The sequence below is a fragment of the Lycorma delicatula genome, chromosome 1 (genome assembly GCF_047948215.1).
Source record: "Lycorma delicatula isolate Av1 chromosome 1, ASM4794821v1, whole genome shotgun sequence".
Lineage (NCBI taxonomy): Eukaryota > Metazoa > Arthropoda > Insecta > Hemiptera > Fulgoridae > Lycorma > Lycorma delicatula.
The window spans coordinates 384,647,017-384,668,353 of record NC_134455.1 but is presented as its reverse complement, the minus strand read 5'-3'; the positions used below and the strand labels follow the sequence as shown (position 1 = coordinate 384,668,353).

At 30.3% G+C, this 21,337-nt stretch overlaps 1 protein-coding gene across 1 annotated transcript in view; it reads left to right on the top strand.

Moving 5' to 3' along the window:
• Nucleotides 1–21,337, top strand: part of LOC142317980 (uncharacterized) — a 621,817-nt gene that overhangs the window by 488,735 nt on the left and 111,745 nt on the right. Inside the window, exon 4 of the mRNA XM_075354514.1 lies at nt 7,930–8,165. Coding sequence (XP_075210629.1) covers nt 7,930–8,165 — 236 coding nt within the window. The remainder of the gene's footprint in view (nt 1–7,929; nt 8,166–21,337) is intronic.

Sequence of the window (21,337 nt, the reverse complement as noted above, 5' to 3'; positions counted from 1 at the left end):
AAATAGGTGTGCCAATTATCCTGTTGCGGAATATTAATCAGCCAAAATTCTGTAACGGCATGCGACTTGCAGTTAAGAAATTGATGAATAACGTAGTGGAAGCAACGATTTTAACAGGGCCTTTCAAAGGAGAAGATGTCCTCATTCCTCGATAACCCATGATCCCGACCGATACACCATTTCAATTTAAAAGATTGCAATTCCCAATTCGATTGGCATTTGCAATCACAATCAATAAAGCTCAAGGTCAATTTTTAGAATTGTGTGGTTTAGATTTAGATGCGGATTGCTTCTCACATGGACAACTGCGTGTTCCCGAGTCGGCAAACCAGATAGACTTTTATATCTACGTAGACAGTGGAAAAAAAATATATTGTATATCCACAAGTATTGCAAAATTAAACTTGTATGAAACGTATGCTTTGTTTTGTTTCTCATTTCTCATCCATGCAACCACAATGTGCCACAGCGAAGCGTAGCGGGTACAGCTAGTTATTTTATTATTTGTACCAATATAGATAGACAAAAACAGATAATAGAAAATTCAGAAAGGTAATATGTTGCACAAATAAAAAACTTTAAAAAACCTTTAAATTCATTATATATTTATAAATCAGCTTCAAATTAAAAACGTAAAAAATCTGATGTGGATACTACATGACTTCCTTGTACGCCTATTAAATTACTTATACACTTTTTTTTACCACCATAGTTTAATAATTATTAATAAATAAATATATTTAAATTGAAAAAAAAAATTAAATAAAGGAAATGATGTCGGTTTCGAACCGATGTGCCGTCCCCTTGTTCGATCCAAATATTTCATTACTTAAAATTTCATTTGGCTATAACTCTGGAACCAGTGAAAATAAGTACTACTTATGATATATCTTTGAAAAGCTCTCACTAAAGGCTGATTACTGCAGTTAAGAAAATGCCCAAAATCCAAATTTGTTTTGATTTTAGGGTTTTTTAGACACTTTTGCTCAAGTCGATTGCAATCAAAAGGGGAGGTGCACAATTAGATGTTACAATAAAACTAAATACAAAATTTCAACATTATACGATTAATCGTTTTTGAGTTATGGGAAATATATACGTACGTACGATACAGATGTCACGTCGAAACTAGTAAAAATATATTCAGGGATGGTCAAAAGTATTTCTATTCTGAAAACCGAAACTTTTCGCGATTAAAATACTTCCTTGTTAAAATAAATTTTTTCTTTAATTAATTTCACTTGAAGATATTATTTTTTTTCATTCTATTAATAAATTTATGGAACAACTGCTCTTAAAAAAAAAAATCAATATTTACGTTTTTCATAAAAAACTATTCGTAAAAAATATTATGTTTTTAGTCATTCTTTAATATATAGATTTTAAACTAATTTAAAAATTTATTTAGATTTCCAATCATACATTTTTGTAGTTCTATTTTGTAATAACTTTATAATACTCATTTTAATTTTAAATATTTACTGATTTACTGAAGAAATTTTATTACTGAAAAATCTGTATATCTCACATTATTATACAAGCTGTTAAAATTTGTATTATATTTTACCATAAAATGGTATTTTATGTTCGTTATTTAAAACAATATTGATAATAAAATACTTATTTATAGTATTTTTTTAAAGATTTTAATTAAACTTTAATAAACAAATTAAACTATCTTTACTATTTACTTATACAATTTATTTGTGATAAATTTAAAGTTTAATAACTCGTTTTATGTTAAAATAAAAATACCGATGTTGGACTTTTAATAAGTTTTTATTATTCATTCTGTTTTCCTTTAAAAAATTCAATTTTTTGATTAAAAAATTGTTATTTTTTGTAAACTAAAAATAAAGGAATTAATAATTAATCACATCTCATTGCCCTTCACAAATTTGGGTGTTTTTTAACTATCAGTTTTTCATTTATTGCACAATTTTTTAAGTAATAGCTACATCAGGATTGATTATTTCTGAACTGTTATACTCGTTAATATAACCTGAAAAAAAAAACTATTTTGCGATGGATGAAGTGATATTTGTGAATAAAAATATTATAAAATATTTCACAGTAGTACAATGAATGTGCTGTAACAGAGAGCCACAATTTACTTTTCTTTTTTTTTTTGAATTTTTTACGGGCATCGACTACTAAGGTCATTAGCCCTCGTCACATTCCTTAAAAGAAATTAGTGTCACCATCAGGATCGTCATATGTAAGGGTGTAAAGGACCCTTACATTTTATGTAAAAGCACAATCTACACAGAAACATTAATTACAACAAGACAAAACAACACTTATGGGGTGTAAAGGGCCCCATTATTAAAATGTGAAATAAGGTTCTCAAAAGACCATGAAATTAAAAATACAAGATTACAATACCATTTCCTTCATTGACGTGTCTCGTTTATAGTTTGTTTAAGCACCCTCGGGACGACCAGAACCGCCGTTGAGCAGTATATCAGTCGCGCCAGGTGCCGTGGCAGTTGACTCCTCCTTATAAACAGGCTGCAGGCATGCACCGAGCACACCCATAGCCTCGCGCCCTCAATCCACCCTTGAGGGTCCCCCATACCATCATCGGAACACCCCGACTCACTGCTCTTGAATGCAGAAGAGCCAGGGTGGCCTAGGCAAGAGGCCTAGGCCGTCACCTCCCGTCACTACACGTGCTACGCTTCGAGACTTCCACATTTAAATGCAACTACCTCTTAGAGATTCTTTAACACAGCTTTAAATTTTAATTTTTATAGAATTTTAAGAAGTCCACTGGCGTGTAAATATACAACTATTTTTCTTTCATTTCCATCAGCTAAATCAGCAGTAATATCATTTCTAAGACGGAACCACTTTCTGAGGTCCTTATATATTGTACACTTTTCTATTAGATGCTTAATTGTAAGTGTTTTATTACAAACACCGCACATTGATCTCTCTTCGCCGGTTAACAAATATGAATTTGTTAATCGCGTGTGACCGATTCTAAATCTAGTCACAGGTACTTGTTCTCGTCGAGTCAACTTCACGTCGCTTTTCCATTTATATGGAGAAGTTTTAACTGAGTTTAATTTTGTTTTTAAACTCCTTCATTCGTATTCCATTTGTTTTTTATTACGTTAGTTAGACAGTTTTTAAAATCTGCCACTCTTACAGGAAATGCATCCAAATCATCGCAGACTGCTGCCTTTCTGGCAGCTTCGTCTGCGATTTCATTACCTGTAATACCAGCAATTTATTATTTACCACAATTTATTAATACCACAATTTACTATTTATATAATTAGGTAAGTTTACAGTAATTTTATTTTTTTACAGAAAATAAAAATATGAGTTAATTTTGAATTATCTTTTGTTTAATTAGATATTAGTTCACAGTTCATCTCCGTTGTAGCAGTAATTACTTTTATTTAATTATAACGGCATTCTTAATAAAATAAAATCTTCTTTTAAAGAACTAACATATGATTTTTATACTTTAGTTTTAAAATAACTATTCCTGACCGAAATAGCAGTTACTTGAAAATTGGTCTTGGTAACTAGAAAATGTTTCGTCCAAAGATGACATTTGAATTGAGCAACAGTATAAAAAAATTAATCACCAATTACTCTCAAAGAGCTGTAATGTCAAATTGGATTTCAATGTACTAAAATAGAGAATCTGATTATTTTTTTATTATTAACGAAACAAAATTGTAAATTTTCAGCCATATTAAAATGGCTGAAAAATATATTAAAATGTCCTCAATTTTTTTATCATTTTTGTTTCCTATGTGTACCTTGCAATTTGTACAACTGGTGAACAATATGTAACCCCCCACGACCCAATGAAATACGGATGATATTTATGACTTGTAAATGAGATGTACTTTTGTACAGACTCAGGCCGACATTCCTGAAATGGTTAATTGAACCCACAACCAACAAAGTACACCGGTATCCATTGTCTACTACTCAAATCTGTTCAAAAGCAACTGTCTTTTACTAGAATTTGAATTTCAGAATCTACGACTTCGAAAATTAGCTGTAAAACAACTGACTTTCGACGAGGAGTTAACTACTAGATCAAACCGATGGGCTATCGTTATTATGAAGCGATTATTAATTTTCAAACTAATCGGCAATAATTTAGAACAACTAGTGTACATCGTATAGTAAATACTACGTTAAACAAATTTTATCTTATCTGAGCCGTGTTTAAAATAAAATATGAATATGCTTTTTGAATCTAATCCTAATCATAAGCTAGAATTATTCACGTGACAAGAGTTCAGTTATGTACAAGGTAGTTACATGATTTCGCTAAATATCTAAATATTTTTCGGATCTAGATTAATAGTTTATGTAGATTTTTAATTCCAAAAATAAAAATAAAAACTGACAAAACAGATTCAGATTAGTAGTTTTGAGCGGTTAACTTAGAACAAAACTTTTTAAAAACTAATATTTCATTGTAAAGTCCCTGTGAGATAGAGTATAGAGTTTCCCCACTCTTTTACTTCCTACACTGTTATCGTTCAAAAATGGCTAGTATCATTCCCAGATATGTTTCTATGTTTGGTCCCTGAAAGCGCTACTTCATCTTCTTTGCTACTCCCTTGGAAGCCTCTAAACATCGAGGTGTCAATTTGCCTTTTGTGCTCTTTTCTCCATCCCGTCAATTTCCTTATAAAGCAAGAGATTGTTATTGTGCTAGTTATAGTAAACACAATAACCGTATATTCAAATTACTAACGAGTTACGAGGATGTGCGCATAATTCGTAGTACTAATGTGCTGAATCAAGGGAAAGTATCAATCTTTTTTACTTTTTATATTAGTGGATATTTTTAAAAAGAAGTATAAAAAATTTTTTTAATTATATATTTTGTAATTAATTATATTTTTAATACTTCAGTATAAAGTATTCACTTTACTAATAAATACAGGCGTGTGGCTAATGAGAGTAATGAAATAACTCGATTCATACTTTTATAATAAAATTAATGGTATTTATTGTAAGAAACCATAAAATGACATTTATTGGTATTTATTGTTTACAAAATGACTGTAATTAAACTTAATAATAGATTTATCTGTAGTTTCTGAATGTTAGAGGAGTTGGTCTTGCTTTATTTAGAACTAAAATATGACAACAGCCGTGTGAGGAAAATCAAAAAAGTGCAATTTTTCTACCATTTCTTTTAATTATGGGATGTATGAAAAATTCAGCTTAGTTAAACAAAAAAAAATTGCAAACCCAAACGACCGATTGTATTTTTGTTGAAGGGAAACTAGGAACAGTAAAAATATCATATTTCAGCCGTATAGCTTGTAAAACATGCAGTTTTTCAATTAATATTAATATAATTTTTAATATACACTTAAAATTATGAAGATAAGCTGAAAAAATACAACACTATTTGCAGGCTCACGTGCTAAACATAATCTCGATTTACCAATAAAAACTAATGAATAATTACTTTATCAATGAAACGTAGCCGCATTAGTGAGTAGAATAAAGTGATCCCCAATGGTGAGGAAAATAAATTCAACTCTTGGAATGCTGAATTACTTGTATTTCGGTAAACTCTGCTAGATATGTACTGATTGTTTGGTTACCTGGCATCTCACCCTCCACCACCCCATTCGGTCGCCCTAGAGCATAGACCAAATGTTCCGTCCCAAAAAACGGCTACTGTGCCTCAAAAATAGATTTGCGACCTCGTTATACCTAATGCTCCTAGTGAGCTCCTATCTTGCGTTAGCGGTTAAGCTGGTTGCCGTACAGCACCCGCTTTATGTGTCCCTACCACTCACTTGGCACATTAAAACTAGATCGGGAAGGCGCACCCCTTGTTACAATTTAAAACTAAAAAAGTTATAAGTTAAAAAGACGGCAATTTAAGCCGCCACGCCTCGGTCGCTGTTTGCCAGCTAGTGCCTGTCCACCATTTAAAGCGCTTGGAGCTTATTACTGGCTGATGGCAGCCATTATTTCAAGGAAGACATCCCACAGGCACGCTACAGGGATCAATAAATCCCATTTAAATTAGCCAATCTAACGATGACGGTTGAACATCGCAACCTCATCGAGGAACTCCCACACGGTCCGACAATGCGGCTCACGCCACATTGACTCGCCGTTTATGAGCGGCCAGTTTTCCCCCGACCTCTAAGTTCCAGGGTGGCCCGGTCTCTGCCCCCCCCCCCCACTAGAGCAGGGCAGTCGAACATTAGATGTTCGTTCGACTGGACCTCCCCGCAGACACACAACTCATCAGCCGCTAGGCGAAACCTGAACAGATATTGCATCATACTTAATGAACAGATATTTAATGATATATTTGACTCGGTGAAGAATTTAACTAGAAACCAATTCGCAATTCACTTTTCTTGAAATTTCTTGTGCTATATACTTAGGATTTATTGTGAATGGTTATTCTATTTGTTTAATTTAGATCAAATATAATCTTTACGATATGGAATCTAATAAACGAACAATAAAATAATTAACTCACCGGGTTGGTTTAGTTGTAAACTCGTCGTTGTATATCAGTTGATTTCGACGTCGAAATTCTCAGGTTTAAATCCTAATAAAGGTTACTTTTATTCGGATTTGAATACTAGATCGTGAATGCCGGTGTTTTTTGGTGATAGGGTGTTAATTAACCACACGTTTCGGGCGTTGTCGACCTGAGTTTGTTCAAGACTACAAATTTACCGGTACAGTTACATTACACTGATAAGTCACTAATGACTTTAATTGTTGAGGCGACTATAAATAAAAGTAAAAAAAAACATATATTTATATATATATATATAATTAAACAAACATAAGTTAATGTTCTATTCCAGTAATTGTACCTACTTTATCAAATGCTATAACTTTTCATATTTGTTAAGAAAAGTTAACAAATGAAAAAATAAATTAAGGTAATATTAAAATTAATATTAAATTAATTATCTACTAGTATTTAACTTTCAAATTAATGTTATAAAGGAATTTTTTTTACCTTGGAAACATAGAGGCTAAAACAACTTCATATAGATTAGATGCAATTCTGTTGTTTTGTACAAATGAATTATCGAATTATAATATTACTAGAATTTTTTTTGAGCATAATTAATAAATCCTTATTTTAATATTTTTTATGTAAATTCTATTCAAACAATTATTTTACTGTCAATCTTTTCATTGGAGAATTTTTAAAATTATTATTATGTTTTTTTAATTTAATTTAACTAGTAAAACTATTAATAACCTTTTTTCAATAATGACTCTGATAAATTTTGATTTTATATATATATTCATGAAAAATAAAAAAATAATAATATTAATTGATATTAATTAAAATTAAATTGAAATAGAATAAATTAAATTGTTATTGATATTAAAGATATAAATATACACAAGTATTTAAAAAAACATCAATAAAAATTTCAGTATTATATTATTATAAATAATTATTATATATAATCTTTAAAATTATTATCCACTATTCTTTGCAATATATGATTTAGAATAATAGTTAAGCAATTTTTTAGATATCATAATTACAGGCAAGATTGTACAACCAAAACTTTGCCTTATAGTAGTAGAATTTTCGTTTATCTTATATAAAGTGTATTATAGCAACGCTTTTTGCATATCCGGTACACAAATTTAAGCTTCTTGGTTATAAAGGATCAATCAACAAACAATCATAATAATCCGTTCGAAAAAAGTAAATCACATATTTATGATAAAAAAATGCCAATGCAAGAATAAAAAAAAATATTTGTAATCATTATTTTAGTAGATCAAGGGATATACAGATTCACAGAAGATTTTATTTACTCGTAGCGTTCTTTATTTTGTGATAAACTATAACAGAGGAAAGTAGTATTTTCAGATTATTACAAAAATCCATTATATAGTACTTACTTGCTTTCTTTTCTTATGTTTCAGTACGGAACATCAAAATACCAGCTGCCAAGTTTTTGGTGGAGGCTCGTATCCAGGTAGTGCTAGAACATCAGCTACCACATCACTTGCTTCTTCTAGAGAGTCATCGTGCGCATCGTGTCCGGGTATTACAGCACCTTACCGTGTAGTCATGCTTGGTTCAGCTGGTGTCGGTAAAAGTTCTCTTATATCACAGTTTATGACTTCTGAATACTTACACGCTTACGATACATCAATTGGTAAGTTATATTTTATTTTATTGCATAATTATACATTTTTATCTTAGGTCCTTGCAAAAAAGGATTTTCCATATTTAATTATATTTTTAATATATCAGGCACACCCCTACTCTTTGATCACTAAACTGGAGTCAAATAAATATTTCAAACAAGAAATATTTTTCTTACAAGAAATAATTCTTTAAAATAAGAATTAGTTTTGATCGGGCAGGTCAAATTGTGCTTAAAAATGTTTTGTTACATTCTAAAATGTAACAAAATATTGTTACAGGAACCAAACAGCAACAGTAACAATCTTCGTTACTTTTTAATCTTATTTTATTAATAAAATAAGATCTAGATCTAGATCTGGATCTAGCAGTTAATGATGTTAAAGAACAATTTAGATTCAGAGTAACAGTACAAGGTGAAAAGATAAAGATGCTAAGATTTGCTGATGATGTTGTAATTGTAGCCGAGAGTAAAAAGGATTTAGAAGAAACAATGAACGGCATAGATGAAGTCCTACGCAAGAACAATCGCATGAAAATAAACAAGAACAAAACAAAAGTAATGAAATGTAGTAGAAATAACAAAGATGGACCGCTGAATGTGAAAATAGGAGGAGAAAAGATTATGGAGGTAGAATTTTGTTATTTGGCAAGTAGAATTACTAAAGACGGACGAAGCAGGAGCGATATAAAATGCCGAATAGCACAAGCGAAACGAGCCTTCAGTAAGAAATATAATTTGTTTACATCAAAAATTAATTTAAATGTCAGGAAAAAATTTTTGAAAGTGTATGTTTGGTGTGTCGCTTTATATGGAAGTGAAACTTGGACGATCAGAGTATCTGAGAAGAAAAGATTAGAAGCTTTTGAAATGCGGTGCTATAGGAGAATGTTAAAAATCAGATGGGTGGATAAAGTGACAAATGAAGAGGTATTGCGGCAAATAGATGAAGAAAGAAGCATTTGGAAAAATATAGTTAAAAGAAGAGACAGACTTATAGGCCACATACTAAGGCATTATGGAATAGTCGCTTTAATATTGGAAGGACAGGTAGAAGGGAAAAATTGTGTAGGCAGGCCACGTTTGGAATATGTAAAACAAATTGTTAGGGATGTAGGATGTAGAGGGTATACTGAAATGAAACGACTAGCACTAGATAGGGAATCTTGGAAAGCTGCTTCAAACCTGTCAAATGACTGAAGACAAAAAAAAAAAGAAAATATATAATAAATAAAATTGCTTGATTGAAAATATATAAAAAAAGTTAAACAAATGGGGATTTATAATGTAAAAAATTATTTTATATGATTTATATGATAATAGCCACGTTACTCTTTACCCTACTTTATTATATTTCATAATTTTTACTTGACTGAGTAAATAGGGGAAAATTTGTTTTATCGCTGTATCTATTTATATACTTTTTGTCTTCTGAATGCATGTACTATCTATTACATTTATATGATATGTGTAATATATTATGTATATTTATCATTTGGTTAGACATTCGTCAGATGGGTTTCAATCACCACGAATTAGTGACAGCGTTTCAGCCTTACGTTTAGAAGATTTCGGGTTACAATAACTATTAGAATAGGTATATTTTATACCATAAAATTTTTCCCCACTCTATGGTATTACATAATCTTCAAGCCTCTGTGTAGATTATCTATTCATCATCTCTCATCTATTAAAAAAAAAAAAAAAAAAAAATAGTAAAATATTATGCATGAAACCGTTTCTGGTTCGAACTCTATGTTAGCCGTAACTTTAACTATTTAAAGTCCAAATTAAAACCCTTAATTTAGTGCCGATTTAAAAGATGTCAAAATTTAATGAATTTTTCATTAAATATGCAGGCAAAAAAAAAACCATCCCCGTAAGAATAACAAGCATCAAGTAACACGAAATGAAAGAAATAATCTTTTAAAATAAAAAATAAAATAAAAAAAATGGAGAAAAACTACCTAAAGTTACTAATATTGAGGATGAGCTAATGTTCTAAAATTCAGGGATATTTTTATCTCAATTTTTCAAACAATCCTTTACATTATTGCTTAACATTATATGATATACTAGCATTATACTAACATTATAAGACAACTTAATGATATTAAGTTGTGTATAAATAAGTTGCAACAATAAAATACTGACCAACGATAACAAAAACCAAGAAAATACCTTCATGTCGTCTATGTAGATCGTATAATTTTTTGTTTAAAAATTCTACACATAAGTTATTAGAACAAAAACTTACAACGTGATCACAAATCATCGAAGTCATACAACTAAAACTAAAATTGAAATATAAAACAAACCTAACTTAAAAAATAATACAACTTACTAATAAGATTATTAAAGACAAATAATTGATTTTACAACTTTTTAAAATTTCTAATTTTTAGAAAAATTTTAAAACGTTTGTTTCAAATATCAGTGCTAGCAATTTATTCGTTACTGATTGTAATTTTTCTCGAAAAATTAAGCACTAAAGTTCAACATTTTTTAATCAATTTTTGATATTTTTTTTAAGTTATTTATTTATTCATTTTTTGTGTAGTGTTTTATTTACAATTAATTTCCTGAAAAATGAAACTATAAGTAAATTGTACAGTGTAATAATGACGTAAAAGGGAGGCATCAAGTAATACCTTCCAAGAAAATTTAAGATTTAAACACACTATAGTACAATACTAAAGATGGACGAAGCAGGAGCGATATAAAATAACGAATAGCACAAGCGAAACGAGCCTTCAGTAAGAAATATAATTTGTTTACATCAAAAATCAATTTAAATGTCAGGAAAAGATTTTTGAAAGTATATGTTTGGAGTGTCGCTTTATATGGAAGTGAAACTTGGACAATTGGAGTATCTGAGAAGAAAAGATTAGAAGCTTTTGAAATGCGGTGCTATAGGAGAATGTTAAAAATCAGATGGGTGGATAAAGTGACAAATGAAGAGGTATTGCGGCAAATAGATGAAGAAAGAAGCATTTGGAAAAATATAGTTAAAAGAAGAGACAGACTTATAGACCACATACTAATGCATCCTGGAATAGTCGCTTTAATATTGGAAGGACAGGTAGAAGGAAAAAATTGTGTAGGCAGGCCGCGTTTGGAATATGTAAAACAAATTGATAGGGATGTAGCATGTAGAGGGTATACTGAAATGAAACGACTAGCACTAGATAGGGAATCTTGGAGAGCTGCATCAAACCAGTCAAATGACTGAACACAAAAAAAACGTACCTAAACGGTCAGTATGTACCATGAGGTTTAGTTTCCTATTTTTTGTAAATAATCTATTGTCAATCTTTTTTCTTCATTTTTTAGTCTTACTGATAAGTTGAAAATTATTTCTTTATATTATTCATTAAATGTTTTTGCATCATTTGTTGACAAAAAACCTAATAATTTCCTAACTTAATATTATTATTAATTTACTGACGATGAAAAATACAAAATATTTTATTTTATTAAAATAATATTTGAATTGATAATTTAATTTTTTCCTAAGAAATATTTCTTGTTAGAATAATTTTAATCATGTTTAAAAAACATAACATTTTATTACTCAAAAGCTATAACTCAGCGATAACGTTGTAAATATTTTATAATATTATAATTTCCACTGGGGGTTCTTTACTTTGGTTACTTAACTTATCATTCTTCTGAATTCATATTACATTTAAGCATTTTTACACTTATTTGTTTTATATATTATAAGTATCACATACAAGTTCAAATTAATTTTCCGTTATCAATTTATGTTTTCTTGTATAAATAGTTATTCAATTCAATTTTAAATTAATTCAACTTTGTTTTTTAATAAATGCAGTTTAAACATGAAATAAGTTTACTGTCTATGTTTCCGTATTAAAATTACTAGTTTTATAATCCACCGGGTGTTAAAAATAATATTTTTTTTTTAACTTTAATTTACTTAAAATTTAATGATATATATTTTTTAATGCAACAATAGGCTGTGTATCGAGCTCAATATATTCTTAAGCTATTTGTTTTGGATAAGATTCGTGATAAATCAACTTAAAAGTAATTAATTAGTTACATAGAAACATATAGTTTACCTAAATATTAAATCAAAATATTGAATGCAATCCTCGTTTTGATGCTTTAAAAACAATAATCGTATCTTCTAGAATGTTTTGTTCCATCTAGCTGAATGAATGTAAAAATAAAAACCGAATTTCTAATATTACTTTATGTAAAGCTACAAAATGATTAGAATGAAAGCATAATGATTTAAGGGGTATAGATTGTAAAATTCACACAGTAGTAATACTTCATATAAATTAACTCTTCCTTTCGAAAACAAATAATTATGCTTATTTACTTTATATTTCTTCCAAAATATTAAATATAAATAAATACTATCACTAATATTTTTAAACCTTAGGATAAGCATATAAAAACTTTATCAAATGAAGTAACTAAATTTTGACAACACATGGACGGGATCACTGTAATTTGTTTGTAATTTTAAATTAATGAAAAATTTATTAAAACTGTCAAAATTGTAATTTTTATTTTTTTCCCCAAAGTAAAACCTACACTTTTTTCTGTTCGCTGTTTTCCAAAAAAATTAAACTCCCGTAAATATTTGTAAACAAAACTGGGTGAGAGAGTTAATATTTAGAAAGGATATGTTGTTGATATGATGAAATTTTTGCAGTAAAAGCCTTTTAAGCCTCTTTTTGACCTACATAAGATAAATAATTATGAGGGATTGCTTTATTGATAAATTTTGAACTATACCCTTGACGGAACATCTAGTTATTTTACAGGATTCACAGTAAAACTTTAGAAAAAGGTAAAAAAAAAAAAAATAATCTAATCAGTTGATATTTATCTATAATAAAAATTAATAATTCATTAAATTATAATAGAATAAACTGAAAATAATAATATTAATAACTACCCAGTCAAGGCTCACCCTCCGCCCCTTACACCCCCGAAGCATTTTGTGAAAATATTGAGTGAAGCTTTTAAAAATAAAAATATTTAAAAAAAATATTTTGTGACGCATTTTCGTATCCTTATTTTTGTGAAAATATTAATTATTTTACAGAAATATTTTAAGAAATGAATCATCAGTGTGAAGAGAATATTTTTCTAAACATTGAGCTGTTTTTTTATTTAAAATAAATTTAAGAAATGAGTAGATACAAAAGTTTAATAGTTTTTAATAGAATTTTTTTTTGTCTGTCAATTTCTTTGTCAATCAAAGTCATTTGATTGGTTTGATGCAGCTTTCCAAGATTCCCTATCTAGTGCTAGTCGTTTCATTTCAGTATACCCACTACATCCTACATCCCCAACAATTTGTTTTACATACTCCAAACGTGGCCTGCCTACACAATTTTTCCCTTCTACCTGTCCTTCCAATATTAAAGCGACTATTCCGGGATGCCTTAGTATGTGGCCTATAAGTCTGTCTCTTCTTTTAACTATATTTTTCCAAATGCTTCTTTCTTCATCTATTTTCCGCAATACCTCTTCATTTGTCACTTTATCCACCCATCTGATTTTTAACATTCTCCTGTAGCACCACATTTCAAAAGCTTCTAATCTTTTCTTCTCAGATACTCCGATTGTCCAAGATTCACTTCTATATAAAGCGACACTCCAAACATACACATTCAAAAATAATTTCCTGACATTTAAATTAATTTTTGATGTAAACAAATTATATTTCTTACTGAAGGCTCGTTTAGCTTGTGCTATTCGGCATTTTATATCGCTCCTGCTTCGTCCATCTTTAGTAATTTTACTTCCCAAATAACAAAATTCTTCTACCTCCATAATCTTTTCTCCTCCTATTTTCACATTCAGCGGTCCATCTTTGTTATTTCTACTACATTTCATTACTTTTGTTTTGTTCTTGTTTATTTTCATGCGATAGTTCTTGCGTAGGACTTCATCTATGCCGTTCATTGTTTCTTCTAAATCCTTTTTACTCTCGTCTAGAATTACTATATCATCAGCAAATCGTAGCATCTTTATCTTTTCACCTTGTACTGTTACTCCAAATCTAAATTGTTCTTTAACATCATTAACTGCTAAAAAATAACGGTGATGGGGAACATCCTTGTCGGACTCCCTTTCTTATTAGGGTTTCTTTCTTATGTTCTTCAATTGTTATTGTTGCTGTATGGTTCCTGTACATGTTAGCAATTGTTCTTCTATCTCTGTATTTGAACCCTAATTTTTTAAAAATGCTAAACATTTTATTCCAGTCTACGTTACCGAAAGCCTAGGTCTTTTCTAGGTCTATAAACGCCAAGTATGTTGGTTTGTTTTTCTTTAATCTTCCTTCTACTATTAATCTGAGGCCTAAAATTGCTTCCCTTGTCCCTATACTTTTCCTGAAACCAAATTGGTCTTCTCCTAACACTTCTTCCACTCTCCTCTCAATTCTTCTGTATAAAATTCTAGTTAAGATTTTTGATGCATGACTAGTTAAACTAATTGTTCTGTATTCTTCACATTTTTCTGCCCCTGCTTTCTTTGGTATCATAACTATAACACTTTTTTTGAAGTCTGATGGAAATTCCCCATTTTCATAAATATTACACACCAGTTTGTATAATCTATCAATCGCTTCCTCACCTGCACTGCGCAGTAATTCTACAGGTATTCCGTCTATTCCAGGAGCCTTTCTGCCATTTAAATCTTTTAATGCTCTCTTAAATTCAGATCTCAGTATTGTTTCTCCCATTTCATCCTCCTCAACTTCCTCTTCTTCCTCTATAACACCATTTTCTAATTCATTTCCTCCGTATAACTCTTCAATATATTCCACCCATTTATCGACATTACCTTTCGTATTATATATTGGTGTACCATCTTTGTTTAACACATTATTAGATTTTAATTTATGTACCCCAAAATTTTCCTTAACTTTCCTGTATGCACCGTCTATTTTACCAATGTTCATTTCTCTTTCCACTTCTGAACACTTTTCTTTAATCCACTATTCTTTCACCAGTTTGCACTTCCTGTTTATAGCATTTCTTAATTTCCGATAGTTCCTTTTACTTTCTTCATCACTAGCATTCTTATATTTTCTACGTTCATCCATCAGCTGCAATATATCGTCTGAAACCCAAGGTTTTCTACCGGTTCTCTTTATCCCGCCTAAGTTTGCTTCTGCTGATTTAAGAATTTCCTTTTTAACTTTCTCCCATTCTTCTTCTACATTTTCTACCTTATCTTTTTTACTCAGACCTCTTGCGATGTCCTCCTCAAAAATCTTCTTTACCTCCTCTTCCTCAAGCTTTTCTAAATTCCACCGATTCATCTGACACCTTTTTTTCAGGTTTTTAAACCCTAATCTACATTTCATTATCACCAAATTATGGTCGCTATCAATGTCTGCTCCAGGGTAAGTTTTGCAGTCAACGAGTTGATTTCTAAATCTTTGCTTAACCATGATATAATCTATCTGATACCTTCCAGTATCGCCTGGCTTTTTCCAAGTGTATATTCTTCTATTATGATTTTTAAATTGGGTGTTGGCAATTACTAAATTATACTTCGTGCAAAATTCTATAAGTCGGTCCCCTCTTTCATTCCTTTTGCTCAGCCCGTATTCACCCACTATATTTCCTTCCTTGCCTTCTCCAATGCTTGCATTCCAATCTCCAACTATTATTAAATTTTCATCTCCTTTTACGTGTTTAATTGCTTCATCAATCTCTTCGTATACACACTCTACCTCATCATCATCATGGGCGCTTGTAGGCATATAGACGTTAACAATCGTTGTCGGTTTAGGTTTTGATTTTATCCTTATTACAATGATTCTATCGCTATGCGTTTTGAAATACTCCACTCTCCTCCCTATCTTCTTGTTCATCACAAAACCTACTCCTGCCTGCCCATTATTTGACGCTGAGTTAATTACTCTAAAATCACCCGACCAAAAGTCGCCTTCCTCTTCCCACCGAACCTCACTAATTCCTACTATATCCACATTTGTCCTACCCATTTCCCTTTTTAAATTTTCTAGCCTACCAACCTTTTTAAACTTCTAACATTCCACGCTCCGACTCGTATTTTTTAATTTTCTGGTGACCCCTTCCTTAGTAGTCCCTACCCGAAGATCCGAACGGGGGACTATTTTATCTCCGGAATATTTTACCAAGGAAGGCGCCTCCATTATTGCTATGTGAAAATGCAGAGAGCCACATTTTCTTGGAAAAAAAGCAGCTGTAGTTTTCCATTGCTTTCAGCTGCGCAGTACTCAGAGGACTGAGTGATGTTGATACGGCCGTTTAAGTCGTCCTGACTCACGCCCCTAACAACTACTGAAAGAGCTGCTGCCCTCTTTCAGGAATCATTCTTTAGTCTGGCTCTCAACAGATACCTCTCCGATATGGTTGCACCTTCGGTCCAGCTACTCTGTATCCCTGAGCACTCAAGCCCCCTCACCAACGGCAAGGTCTCATGATTCATAGAGGAGGAAATCAATATAGTTAAATAAAAAAAAAAGGCGGTGTTTTCTGATTCGATTGGTGTGTCTTGTAAGATCCTAATATTTCATTAATTAAAATTTTATTATTTGGCTATAACTCTCGAACCAATGAAAATAAGTACCACTTATGATATATCGTTGAAAAGCTGCCTTTGAAAGCTTATTATTGCAGTTAAGAAAAAGTCCAAAATCCAAATTTTTTGCGATTCTGGGCCTTTTTGAATACTTTTGGTTCAATCGTTTACAATCAAAAGGGAAGGTGCACAACTAGATTTTTAATTCCTTAATCCAAAATTTCAACATACTACGGCTAATGGTTAATTAGTTATGGGAGATTCGTACATACATACATATATATATATATATATATATATATATATATATATATATATATACATATTACATATATATTATATGTACGTATATATAAAGACGTTACGCCGAAACTAGTCAAAATGGATTCAGGGTTAGTCAAAATGAATATATTTCCGTTGAAATCTGAAAATCGAAATTTTTCGCGATCACAATACTTCGTACAAGGAAGTAAAAAAATAAATATGTATTCGCAGTTGAGTATTTTAAACAATAAACAACCATTATTAGTTACAGAAAAGAAAAATATTATAAAAAAGCAATTACGGTTTAAAAAATATATGAAAAAATAGTTAAATACGCAAATAAAGCAAAATTAAGTAATAACGCCGATTTTAAAATAACGGCATTACAAGTAAAACTGTACTACTTTTCATTTCTTATTTAAAATTTTTCTTTGTTAGATTAAGAGCTTACTAACGTTTGCGTATATTCGAAAATATAGAAATTACGAATTTTTAATAGAGGAAATTAATTTAGCCGTGCAATATTTTGTAACTTAATTCTTGAATAATGTGGCCCTCATCATTACTACAAATCAGCTGTGCGATTCATTTCTCACGTCTTAACTGGCGTGTCGGTGTAACAAGTCACTAGAGTATATCTAGATAGAAATAACAGAAATAATAAGCCTAACCCACAATTCGGAATCACCCATCGACCGACTAACTTCCTATTAATCTGAACATTTTGGAAGGAGAAATTTATTACGAACAGATATCAAACTGACCTCGATCACAAAATCTGGGTAAATTGGAGTAAGTTGTCACTTCCGATTTACTCACTAACATACACTGAGTATCCTATACCTTATTTATTCACCAAGATCAAGTTGAGCTGTCTTATGAGTGAATGGGTTACTTTAGTCTCCTCAGAGGTAAGTGTCAGCAGGAAGATGAAATTGTCAGTCATTATTATAAAAAGATATATATATATACATAAATTAAAAACGTGTATATTTTTATTTATTTATTTTTTTTAATTATATGATAAGATAATTAATAATTTATCGGTATACATAACCATAATCTTTCAGTTTTAATAACTGATTTGACTTAACTGAACACGCTTATAAAATAAACCATAAACTTATAAAACAAACACTTTCTTATTACCCAGCAAACGCTAACTCCTCTTAGCAAACTTTTAGAAATATATCTTTTCATTTCTTATTATTAAGCAAGTGAAAATTTTGGGTAAATGTAACAATTAATTTTCTAATACAAAAAAGTTTTTTGCCGGCCTCCGTGGGGCGAGTGGTAGCGACTCAGCCTTGATGCCGGATTCAAATCCCAGTTAGGAAGGCATTTTCACAAGAATTTTCGATTTCATCTCATCTTCTGAAGCAATACCGAACCGTAATCCTGGAGGGTAGAAAAAAAATACTACAAATTTAAAAAAATTAATTTTAAAAAGTATTTAATATAAAAATGACGTCTTTATGATTACATTAACTAAACTATCACAATATTAATTTAAATATAAGACAACGTAATTTTAAATTCTAAAAACTATTGAACCTAAGTAAGTGAGAATAAATTGTTCAAAAAGCAATAGAAAATATGCAGTATATTTTCAACATAAATACAGTATTGAACACATCAAAAAAATGTTTATAAATGTTTGGTAATAATTAAAATTATAGGAAAATCTATTTCCATTTCATTTATATATTAAAGTGATTCTATTCTTTATATTTATACTTTTATACTTTCGGTGCTCGTTCTTAAAAAATTATATTTCATTTATCGTTAACTTATGATTCTAACTGAAAATAATTTTAAAATTCTATCTATAAGCTCTTCATATTTTTTTCTGTTAGGGCAAACAAATTACTGTACAGAGTTATCATAAAATAATGGTGCGGTTTTGAACATGGTTTAAATTAAAACAAAATTACTTACATTTTATGTTTTTGTTTTTCAAATTTGTCGTCTCAAACATTTTTTTACATAATTAATCAATTTCAATATGCGCTCTTAGTCGCTCGACAAATGTCCTAACGATACTCAACTTCTCTCCAAACATTAGTTAACATTTCTTCGTTAACGGTTGTCATTGCTTCATTAATCCTGTTTTTTAAGCGGTTTAGGTCGCGAATTTTTTGTGTATAAACAACGCTTTTGATGCACATACCCCCACAAGAAAAAATCGTAAGGTGTCAGGTCTGGACTCCTTGGAGGCCAAAGTATGGGTCCTTGCCCACCTATCCATCGATCTCCAAATTTTTCGTTTAAAGCGTCCGTGACCGATGCATTGAAGTGCAGGGAGCACCATCTTGCTCGAAATGAAGTTGATGAATGTTTTCGAGTTCGTCCAGCTGAGGAAAGCAATCGGTAAAATGTCAAGATACACAATTCTATTAATTGTTTTTTCAGCAAAGAAGAAAGGCCCTATTACACGATTTTTCATCACAACACACCAAACATTAACTTATTCATAAGTAGGCGAATCGCGTTGATTTCTCAATAATTGCGTGTTGGTTTTCAGAGCCCCATATTCGTGAATTATATCTGTTAAAACATCCATTCACATGGAATGTAGCTTCGTCTGTAAAAATTATATCGTCTAAAAATGATTCGTTTTCACTTATTCTGTCCAGCATTTCAACAGCGAAATTGTAACGTTTTACACCATCATCGGGTTTCAATTCTTGCAGTATCTGGATTTTATAATCGTGTAATTTCAGTTTTTTATGTAAAACTTTGTGAACTATTGATTTTGGAATACCTAATTCGACGCTTCGACGAGGGATGGACTTCCCAGGACTTCTAATTGCCGACCGTCTAATTAGTTCAACCGTTTTGTCTGGTTCACTTGGTCTGCCGGTTGATTTCTGTTTCTTAACCGATCCGGTTTCTTCGAATCGTTTGAACCAACATGTTATGTTATTTTTGTGTGCTGGATCTCTTCCGAATTCACTTCGAAACGCACGTTGAACTAAAATTACGGATTTTAATTCGGCCATCAATAAAACACACTTTGCTTTGTCTTTATCCGTGAACATAGTAACTCACTAAACTCACCGCAACAACAATACAAGAACTGTCGTTGTGGTTATAACTGCTGATAAACAAACTTTTGGGTTAGAGGCTTTCAAGGATACCAATATAACATCTAGAAATTTCCCTATAATCTTCCTATGAATTACTAAAACCGCACCATTCTTTTATGATAACTCTGTATTTTAAAATTAACTCTTTCTTTCAGTTCACTTTAATCTTATAAGTAGCTTTATTTTAATTTTACTGGGACATATTTATTTACTTTTGAATAATTAATTCTTAGTTCTGTCAACTTTCAAATTATTATTATAATAATAACTTGCTATTATCCTCAGTATTTGTAATGAAGGTAGGATTTTGAATGCTTCCAGTACGAGAACAGCAACACTGTGCTAGTGTCATTTATTGAATATTATTACACTTACATATCTTGGTTGATTAATAAAAAAATATTAAAAAAAATAGGAAAAAAGATGGTGAACCTTTAGTCTTAAAATAACATTGTTATTTTTAAATGGTCTAACCACATATATAAAATATTTCAGTATAAATATAATAAACAACCACCAGTAATTTTTCAATTAAATCTAATATAACTATTCTAATATATTAATAAATAAATAATATAATATTGTTATAAATATATTATTAATATTATGTTAATAAATAAATCTAATATATTTAGCTATTTTTTCTCATCATCATTTTCGCTTTGTAGATTCTGAAGTTACTTATTATGTTGCTGGTACCATAATGTTATTAGTTAATATTCATCTCCTTTGATCTTATTATTCCATAATAGCCTTTGGCAACCTTGTGTCATCCAATGTCATCAAAAAATTTATCTACCAAAGAAGTTTATTAAGCTTCATATTCTTTTTTACAACCATTGGTCTTCTTATGTCTTCTTTTCTCTTATTTTCTGTCCATTCTTCTTTTAAACCATGTATCATCTTCCTTTATAAGACTATCGACTTATAAATAATAGACTTCCATCTATTAATGATATTCCTACTACAGAATAGATTGTTTAAAATCACTCTGATACTCCAAAAGTAATTCATTGTTTTTCTATTATTTATTGTTTCATTTCTGGCTAAAATTGGATCCAAACAAATTTTTTTTTATGAAAATATATAAAATGATATCTTTTTTGTAAAATAATGTTGGGGAGAATAATTTGCTATTCACTTCTCTAATTATCATTTACCCAAGAAGATATGAATATAATTAGAAAGAGGAAATACATAAATAGCCCTAGAAACAAACAGTAAAAAAAATAAGAATTGAAGTCTAAGCACCAACTT